The sequence below is a fragment of the Oreochromis niloticus genome, linkage group LG22 (genome assembly GCF_001858045.2).
Source record: "Oreochromis niloticus isolate F11D_XX linkage group LG22, O_niloticus_UMD_NMBU, whole genome shotgun sequence".
NCBI classification, from domain to species: domain Eukaryota; kingdom Metazoa; phylum Chordata; class Actinopteri; order Cichliformes; family Cichlidae; genus Oreochromis; species Oreochromis niloticus.
The window spans coordinates 29,030,489-29,040,970 of NC_031985.2; the positions used below are offsets into that span (position 1 = coordinate 29,030,489).

Sequence of the window (10,482 nt, forward strand, 5' to 3'; positions counted from 1 at the left end):
CTTGGAGAATTAGTTGCAATGAAGAAAAGAATGTTGAAAAACATCTAAGACATTGTAGATATGTTTAAAATAGTTTGTTACCCATGTCGATCTCATGGTCAAGCATAAATGAAGTAGTGCATTCAGTCTGCTTTGCTAGACACAAGTACATCAAAAGCTTATTTGTAACTCTAAACTCTAGTACTTCAACATTTAGGTGATCATATCTGGCTAGAAGAGAAGCATTTTTCTAGACCCACTGGGTGAAAGCAAAAAGCACATCAAACACTGCCAGGACATTACAAGGTAAAGTAGTCTCTGCATATTTGTAAACACAATGTAAATATAGTATCACAAAAACATTGACCATTTAGACATTGAAATTTAAAGTTAACATAAAACTGTAGTAGTTGCAGTGATCTTTAGAATAACCTACACTGAAAAAAAATTGGAGTGACATTTACTTAAAAAAAGCTAGGCAACTTTTTCCACACAGAAAGTGCTTGTAATATTTACTTACTAGAACCATCCATTTTTGATGTGAAATACACAAGTAAATTGCACTGGCAATACTCATCTATAGATTGTAACTTTTACTCAGAATACCATTGCATCCAATTACAAAACCCAAGTGAACATTGCTGATATTTCTTTGTGTTTCTTACTCATCTTTTCTGTTATATTCTATGTAATTATTAAGTAATATTTATTATGAATGTACTAGTTAATATTAATCGAATTGAATAAATATTTTTATTATTCTATTAAATAATAAATCAATATTTTCCAAAACAAATATTTGCAGCTTAAGGGACACTTTTATTTCAGTTGAAACGGCATAGATATTTAAAATAGCTACATAACATAACCACAAAAAACATGGCCATAGAACTTCTTGCTCGCAAATTTCAAATGAGAGCATATACACACATACAAACCCCCCCCCCCAAAAAAACATGCTATTCAAAAACTCAGTGTGCACTGTCCCCTTTCTTATAATCAACTTTCAGAACACATACATCAACTCTGTCCATTAACAGTTGCAATCACTACCTTTGCAGACATTCTCAGAACGTTCAGGACAGAAAGAACTTGAATAAAACTGAGCAACACTTGAAATTACTGTCAGAAAACAGACAAAATGCAAACCAATTAATTGTGCTGGACAAAAGCACAAATAACACTGGAACACTCACGCTAAAAGTTTCCTGTGGAGAGACTGGACCTTTGACATTTTAAGGATGTCAAGCTCAAGAAACAGCTTCTGAAATACCTCAAACGTATATTTCAGTTTCAGTGGGTAACTTAAGTTGACAGCATAGATGACACCCATGAGCAGGAGGCAAGCGTTTGTCACACTTCCGCAGTCCTCCAGAATTTCTGTCCCCTCAATGATGACCGACACGTTCACAGGATCTTGGTTTTCCTGTGCCACATTGGGATGGATTACGACGATCTTCATCATGTGATTACTGCAGTCCTCTTTCAATGCTTCTTGGCTGACATCCTGTGAAAACAAACCACAATTAGAAATAACTAGAATAGATTCCAAGTAAAAGAAAAGGTTAAGAGAAAAAAAAAAAGTAAAAATAAAAAAGAGGTATACTCAAATCAAACAATATTCATATGGCACTTTTCATATGTAAAGTTACAGAACGTGCTTCACAGAGGCTGACCCTGAGACAAAGAAAATCACTTTTGGGGGCAATCCAGCCTGGAGCTGTCCATGGGACGGCACGCGTGTTGGTAGACCAGAACCATTAAATCATTAAAATAGGTTATAAAGGTATAATCAAATTAAATACTCTTTTGCTCATAAAATAAAGTTAATAAGTGATCATTAAATAGTCAGAAAAAAAGATTAAATATGATTTTAAAAATAAAGGGTAAGAGCATAAAGATTTAAGAAATTAGTTAAAAGCCTGATTAAAAATATTAATCTTGAGTCTTTTTTAAAAAACATCACGAGTGTAGAGAATCTTTGACCTTCAATATATCATCACAAGTGAAGGCCAGATTATAAGGTTAGACAATAATTTTAATACAGTCATTATGATCATCAGATACCTGATGGTCTTTGATCAGCTCCTCTCCACTCTCTCCAAGATACTCAACTAAGCAACGAATGATAATGTCCCTTCTGCCATCGACATGATGCTATTAAACACAAAAAGAAAATTTATTGCAGAAAATACACAACATAACATATGTAACATACATACATACATACATACATAACAGCACACACAGATGTAAACAGAAAGTTACCCATGGAGAATGTAAGCCTGCAGCTACATTCTAACGTTGTGAAGTGTGCAACTTAACATGAATTTCTCAATGATGTGTGTTAACAGTGCATGTCATAATCTGTAGGTCCAGAAACTGTCTCTGCCCAGTGAGGAAAGTTTTCTGCCTCATCACTGGACATGCAAATGAATTTTTCGCAACATATCAGTACCTCCTATCACAATATTAACCAGTCAAGGACAGGAATTCCCACACACAAGAGTAATATTTTGGGAAATAATTGTATTGGAGTCTATGGGCAGCAGGAAGGGATCTCGCTGCACTCAGAGGGTCACTTTGAAAATTCTGTAAATTTCTCTGCTTTTGAGCGCATATTAAGGGAGAGATGACAGGTTTGTCTACACTTGTAGAGACAATCATGTGCATAAATTGTTAATTGTGGCCACAGTGTCAGGATCAGGAGAACAGTTTCAGCCAACACAGACACTGATCAGATTAAAGGACAAGTTCAGTATTTTACACTTAAAGCCCTGTTTTCAGTTTATGATGAAATCGAATGATTTTGATTGAAATTTGGACACATGCTGCTGGCCCGAGCTTTTTTGGTTTCTGTGGTAGCACACCCCCACCTCCACAATGGCTTCATAGGTGCACTGGAACAATCCTTCCTAAAACGCATTAAACTTTCGTTTACAAAGACGTGAAACTCACCGAGTGGTCAGGAGTGTTCACTGATATGTTCACACAAAAATCGCTGCAAAAGATACTTTCCAACTGGTTTTTATTGTAGTTTTTGTCCAACTCCATTGACTTGTATTAGATGTGCTGTGATGTACGGTGTTAGTCCGCCGCTATTCTATTCTATTATTCAAGCTCTCGGTGGAAGAATGTACAGGTGTGAGGTGTTTGGAAAAAAAAAAAAAAAAAAAAAAAAAATAATAGGTCCACAGTTTTACAACAAATGGTAAAACACCTGTTGGAAAGCATTTTTGCAGCGATTTGTGTGTGAACATGTCAGTGAACACTCCTGACCACTCGGTGAGTTTCACGTCTTTGTAAACGAAAGTTTAATGCGTTTTAGGAAGGATTGTTCCAGTGCACCTATGAAGCCATTGTGGAGTGTGGGTGTGCTACCACAGAAACCAAAAAAGCTCAGGCCAGCAGCATGTGTCCAAATTTCAATCAAAATCGTTCGATTTCATCATAAACAATCTGAAAACAAAGCTTTAAGTGTCAAATACCAAACCTGTCCTTTAAATAAGAGTGATACATTCTCAGTGTGTATGACCTCATCTTTTCCATTAGATTATGTAATTAAAATAATTTAAATTTTTACCTTATTCAGTGAGTCCAACATTGGTTTTATTTTGGTTCCTGCAGTCCCGCCCTTCCTTCGAAATATCTCCAGGAGTTTGGTGGTGTACCCGTCCAATCTGGACAAAAACGTTCGCTCCAGATGAATTGTGGTTATTCGCTTAAACTCCTCTTTGATCTGAAATGAGAGAGAAAAACACAAAATCATGTCAAAGATGACTCATGAGATCTCACATACACTTAGTTGCTGCATGAACAAGAACTGGATTTACCTGATTTTCACAGAACAGAGAAGGCCACCTCGCTAAGAGGTCTTGGATTGCGGGGCAATCCTTGACAACCTCTTTTCTTCTCATAGCGAAAGACTTCTCCATTTTCTCATTAATTGCCCTCTCATTGTTCTTCTTCATTTCCTTCAGCAAATCCAGTCTCTCCATCTCTAAGGTTTCCTCAGTCTCACCGAATGGCAGTGGTGGCAGATAGTTGACTTCAGCTTTTTTTGCCCTTTTAAAGCCTTTAAGTGAACCCTCTTCACTGGAGCATCGTCTCTTCAGTGTGTTCACCTCGAGCTCTGGAATGGCTAATTGGCGACCTCTTAACTTTGCCCTGTAGTTGCCCATTTTATACTTTATCCTCTGTTGCCAACCATATAGGCCATTAAAAGACCCTGGCTCTTTGAGGCATGGGTATTTTGCTACCAAGGCTTCAGCAACAGCTAAAATCTGGACACCAGTTGGATATGCTGTGAAGCCAAATATAGTCTCTGCAAGCTTCTCAAGAATGCTACTAGTTACGCTTGGGTTGTTCAAAAGTGTGCCATCATTTTCATAAGCTTGCTTTCCTGCTTCCAGTGCAAGGTCTATATCATAAGAGAAGTCTGGTATTTCAAACTTAAATGGCCATGGCTTAGACCTGTAGGATGGTCCATTCTCATCTGGGGAGGACAACAGGATTGTGTCGCATACAGATGAGGAGGAGCTTGCTTCTGTAGATAGTGGAACTGGAGATTCGACTTCTGACGTGTCCACAGTAGTGAGACTCAAGATTACTGGTTCAGTTTTTACTACTTTGAGGTTAGCTTTATCTTGTACTTCCTCAATCGAGGTCAAAGTGAAGAACTGACCGTTGAAATCCATGTCCTGGTACATAACAGTGAATGGTCCTGTAATATCAAATGTCTCTCGAAGAACATCATTGAGGTCCTGAAGTGTGCTTGGGATGCCTGCAGGTAAAAGTAGTTTGTGGACATCATCCTCCCCAAAAATTATCCACAGTTTCGCTGAGGGTGCCATATCAACAGGAAGAAGCTGCAACAACAACAGAGAAGAGAACTACACAGACATTTATTCACAAGCTTCTCTCCTCACATTTCAAAAGGATAGGCAAATGTGGTGCTTTAAAGTTGTCAGGCGTCTTCCTGCAAGGGTGTATGAAGCCAAAGGATAAAAATCTTTAAGCTCTCTTTGCTCAAGTAACTGCACACTCCCTGTGTTCTCCAGCTCATAACTCCTCAGGTGTTCATTGTACCATGTATTTAGTTGTCTCATGAAAAAAGTCAGTTTGTTACAAATCACCATTATCTGTAACACTTCAGAAAAGTCAGGCAGTCCTGCAGTGGAACCACAACACAACAACATTCCCACTGCATAGGTAGTGCCTAAACTGCACACATTATTGGCAACATGCACAGCTGTAACAGCAGGGAATCTGCATTTCACCAGGTCTTTTAGATCATTCTTAAGCACATCTAAATAGACCTCTGTTGTTTTTGTGACTGCAAGTGATGGTTTGACAGAATGTGATTGATGATATGCAACCATGAGCTGGTGCTTATTTGCAAGGGACAGCAAAACATTCCTGAAACAACCAGTGTGTCTGACCACCTTCTTGAAAAAGCTGTGTTTGGCCTCGAATCTCATTGTCCAGAGGGCAGCTAGGGGGCCAAATTCCCGAATGAGCTGAGGATAGTGCTCAAGGAAATGGTGCTTGGGAATGAGCTTATGTTGGGGGAAAACATCAAGGAATCTCCTTCGGTGTTCTGAAATGATGCTGTCAAGATAGCAAATGCTTTCTTCAGTATGGGCTCGAGACATGACAAGGTCCACAATGTCTTTCAGTGTCATCAGCATCTGCCATACAGGCTCTTGTTGGGGTACTTTTAAACCTATAATCAGAGGCAAAAGACGTAATAAGCACCAATTTTCATGTGCGTTGCCCCCTACTGATTTTCGAGTCGAAAAGTTAGCAGGAATGAGATGAGGACGATTTGTTTTATCACTCCACTTGTATGGGAAATTGGAAATGGCATCATTCAGTTCCATGAGAGAAAAATATTTTTTCTTGATCAAGTTATCAAATGCCAAAGCCAGTTCCACTGGAACAATGCCCTCCAGCAGATCATGTAAAACATCTGGAGGGTAACCAGATGTAACATGAAAATGCTCAAGTTTTTCTGACAATGCACACTGTTTTTTTACACCATAACAATGAGGGTGATCTGGACTAGACACAGCTGTCTGTACATGCAGTGTATGTTGATCTTTGGTTCTTTGATGAAAAGACCCAGATCTCACTTCATTGGACTGAAACTTGGATAGCTCCCCAACACAAAACCGGCAGATGTATGACCCTGCAAAGCTTTCGACAAATCCTGCCAAAGAGTGCGCCCCCAAATTATCTGCCACCACACTGACCACAGTCCCTTTAATGGCTTTCCCTAACGCTGGAACAAAAAGACCATCTTTCTCTAAGCTTTGGATATCTGTTAACAGTGGCTCTAAAACTCGCTGGAATCCAAACTGCTTGGTGTCTTCAGCCTTACACAGAATTGCAAGGTAGATTGATGTCAATGTGGAACGTAACTGCACCGGAATGTTTCCCAACACCCAATAGACAGCTGTGACCTTGTGCTTTTTTCGAGATGTCCCAAGAGGATTACATACCTCAAAGTCATCAACGTACAGGATGAGACTCACTCTGTTCTCCTCTACAGAGAAAAACTTGTTGTTTTGATAGTGAGATCCATCACGAAATGTCTGGTACTTAAAGTCATTTTCAGTTTTTTTTTTCACCTTCAAATGTGTTTTCTTGAAAAGACTTAGTTAGGACCTGCACCAAGGAGGGCAATACTGGGACATACTGGAAGGTTTTGCCCTTTTTTTTTTTAAATCAAGTATGTGTTCTTCTGGTTCAACAACTGAAAAATGCTTCTTCATAAATTCTCTTCTCTTGTAATAAGTTGTGAAAGGGCCACCTGTCCCCAAGGCAGTACTTATAGGGTGTGTCTCAAAGATTTTTCACCAAATCTGAGATAATGGCTGGATCCAGATCACAATTATGGCTTTTCAAGGTGGACACCACCACATCTCTTAAAAGTGGACCAGATGCAGAGGTGGATATAAACTGAAGCTCATCTACTATTTCATCAATGCATTTGTTTGGGACATTGAACATGCTTTCTAACTTTAAAAATAGATGGCCAAATTTCTCTTTTATATCTTGAGACAACTCCTGTGGTTCCCCATCCCAAAGCTCTCTTCCACACAGGTCTCATCCTGAGCAAACATGGGTTCATTAGGTTTGCTTTTTAATACTTCAGTTTTAAAATCCTCAAGGGTGTGTGACTGGTGTTTTCTGTGTCTATGTGTAGCAAAGGTGGAATAAATATTTGTACTGAAGTTGCAGTTTTTGAAGACACATGCAACTACTTCAAACTTCCTTAAGTGGTTGTTAAGATGCTCAAAATACTGCTTCTCTGAATTAAAAAAAAAAAAAAAAAAAAAAAAAAAAAAAAAAAAACACAGAGCAGCAAAGTAGACAAGTAAATGAAAGAGGTCCACTTTGTGTGACCATCTTCACATGGTGTCGAGACAAATGGGTCTTAAGGGCATTAAATGTTTTAAACGAGCAAGGGCAATCAGTGTGAAGACAAGGGACTGACTGGCTGCGACCACCATTTCCATGCTTTAGTCTGTAGTGTTTTAACAATCCCAACCTCTTCTCTGAGTCAAAGCTACATATCTTACACATCCATCTCATGTTGTGGCACCTTAAACAGACAAATTAACCATCGCAAAATTAAACCAAACTGCCACACAAAGAAATTATGTGACAAGTTAAACCTAATCGTTACTAATTTGATCTTACCTTGTGGAGTTCAAATTAGCAGTCAGAAGGTCCTATGTTCTGTTAAAAAAAAAAAAGGTTATCTATATGCTTTTCAACTAATTTCTACTAACTCAAGGATGCACACTGATTTTTTTTTAAATAACATATGTCAGCTCGGTGTCAAATTTAAAACCGGTCAATATGAAGACTTGAGTGAAATCGAGTGCGTACGTTGTTTTGTTTTTTTGTTTTTTTTTTCTCTTCTCAAAGTACACCTCATGGCAGCGGTGCAGCAATTATTTTAAACTGGACCGTGGTCGTTTTATTCACAAAGATGTTAGTTAAGGCAGCAGGCGTGTGTTGTTTAGGTGGCCATCTAAGCTGTAAAGTGCTGTGGGAAATTCTGGACATACCTCCTGCCAGGAAAGTTAGTCAGCAAGTCTAGCAGGAAAATACACTAATTGCTAGCGCAGCTGCTTTCAGTGCGGAGAAACTGACTTAAGTAGGTGAGCCAACAGGAACGTACAAAGTTCCGCTTAAAACTTACATTCATGGTTCCTCTTCTTCCCGTTTCCATCAAGTCTGCCAACCGTCGAAATGTGGACCATGAAGAAAGACCGCTCAAATGTGGGGAGGAGCTTTGACGTCATGCTCCGAATGCAGAGAATGTGGCCATATTCACTGATGTCACTCCATTACATTTTACTTGGAAATATCAACTAATTAAGCCAATGAATTGGTTTAGTGAATATTACTTGGATCGAATGATTCAATTTACATACAAAACTGAGGACACATAATTACAAACAATCCTCAAGTAATGCACTACAAGAAAAACTGCTATTTTAAAGTAATAGCACTGAATTTGTATTTTTTTGTAAAATTTATATAGATAATTGAAATAATAATTACAGGGCCAAAAAAAACATTTCAGTGTATCTTATGAATCCCTGTCTGGCATTTCGGAGTTGATGTATGTTGGCAAAAATATAAATACACAAGCCAATCAGACAATCAATTTTAATTCTAACAAAACTCAACTGATGGTTAATCAGGCATTGTATGCAGTGTGCCTAAAAACAATTAATGCTTCTCTTGTGTGTAAACAGGTTCTTCACAGCATCTTCTTTTGAGAATAATGCAAAATCTGCTTTGTACCCCAGAAATAATTTTGGAAAAGAGGACAGATTGTATCCGTTAAAAATACCCTCAACGTTTTAAACCTTAAACCCCACCCACACACACACACACACACACACACACACACACACACACACACCATTCCATGCGTGCTAGACAAGGTAAGATTTTAGCTTGTTAAAGATTATTTTTCCTCGTAGGATTGTATAGACTTGTTACATTCCCACTTAAAATGTCATTAAGTATTTGGATTTGTGGATTACAACAACTTAATTTATGTGACTCAGCAGATTGCTTCCCTGATTGGACATCATGAAATGGACATGTAAGGTGGACTGAGACAGCTCAAGAAATGTAGCAACAAACAAACAAACAAACAAGACACCTTTATTATCCTCCACATCTGTATCTCTGACTGGTGAAAATTCACTCATGCACTCCATGTCCAGTTCTGATAATACATCTAAAAGAATCATGATTGCTGCCTCCTGCCTTAGTGGCTGGCACGAACATGTAGCTGGCGCAGTGATGACTCATCTTCCAGACTACCAAAAAAAAAAAAAAAAAAAAAAAAACCTGATGGAACCATTAAACTAGTCGAGGGTGTCGGTTGTGAAACATTTAGCCTCACTGATTGGGTACAAATGTTTCCTTGCAATTCTTGTGCCCATGTGCACATGACTGTTGAGGAGTATCATCATCACTACAGCAAATGTGCCAAAGTTGAAAATCTGAGCAAAGTGCTTGCAAATGAGATGCAAGAGTGAGTATAATACTATGTGACTTGAGGAGAAGGAGGACAAAAGATTTGTCTGCTGTTGTTAAGGGATCCCAGATCAGGATGGTGGTTTAATGTAGTGTTTGATTATATTATAAAAGACAAATTTCTATTCTTCTGCTTTGATATACAGAAGAATATTACCTAAATGTCACCTATCATGCCCATCTGTAAATGAAAAACCACACACAAAAAAAAACAAAAAACTTAAACTAGTTGTTTGAGTTTTATTGAAGTTCTTTTCTTTCAGCTACATTACATGATTTACGCCAACCTTTTTTGAATATCGCAATTTGTTCTTTGTATGCTCTGTCTGAATTAAGTTATATGCTTATTTGCCACATATGCACACAGTCGCTTTCATGTATCATACAATGTGAAGTGTAGTTGGGACCGAAATGCAAGGACGCAGAGAGGCCAAAAAGAAGGCACAAAGCATAAACTTAGCAGGGGACAAGGAAGAACAGAATTTTAGCCATTAAACTGATATAAACTAAAGCAACACGACCAGACAGTGTACACAGTGTGACAAGACAAAGAAGCAAGACAAACGGAGGCTTTAAATACATGCAGGAGATAATCAGGGAGAGTGGAAACATAAGGTAACAAGTCACAGCTGAAAGTAATTATGACAAAGGAAGCAGGACCAACAGCAAGGCACAAGACACAGTGGATTATAATCCTAAACATGGAGACAGCAATTTTATAAGAAAATACAAAGTGGTAAAGAGGAGGCAAGAATGAACTAAAACAAAATGAATTAAATATTAATATACTCCAAGAAACACAAAGTCCCAATAAACAAACAGTAAAACTTGTTAAAAGCTACCTTTCAATATATACAGTTTTTAAAAAGCACAATTACCAGATAAAGCATGTGGCAGTGTTGATATTTAACAAAAACCACCAAAAAATGT

The 10,482-nt window shown here is 38.1% G+C and overlaps 1 protein-coding gene across 1 annotated transcript; it reads right to left on the minus strand.

The window, feature by feature from the left end:
- Positions 1 to 930: 930 nt before the first annotated feature.
- Positions 931 to 8,217, minus strand: LOC102075923 (uncharacterized). The gene is made up of 6 exons (XM_019350330.2): positions 8,195 to 8,217; positions 7,687 to 7,725; positions 3,813 to 4,847; positions 3,563 to 3,718; positions 2,047 to 2,136; positions 931 to 1,486 (listed from the first exon to the last, which is right to left on the minus strand). The coding sequence occupies exons 3-6, from the start codon at positions 4,830 to 4,832 to the stop codon at positions 1,172 to 1,174; spliced, it is 1,581 nt and encodes a 526-aa protein (XP_019205875.1). The 5' UTR covers positions 4,833 to 4,847; positions 7,687 to 7,725; positions 8,195 to 8,217; the 3' UTR covers positions 931 to 1,171.
- Between the last annotated feature and the right edge of the window lie 2,265 nt (positions 8,218 to 10,482).

Excerpts from the sequence above, each read along its gene's own strand:
- LOC102075923 (XM_019350330.2), bottom strand. The coding sequence starts at position 4,832 with ATGGCACCCTCAGCGAAACTGTGGATAATTTTTGGGGAGGATGATGTC. Across the intron at positions 3,719-3,812 it reads CTCTGTTCTGTGAAAATCAG|ATCAAAGAGGAGTTTAAGCG; the intron begins GTAAATCCAGTT and ends CTCTCATTTCAG. Across the intron at positions 1,487-2,046 it reads AGCTGATCAAAGACCATCAG|GATGTCAGCCAAGAAGCATT; the intron begins GTATCTGATGAT and ends TTGTTTTCACAG.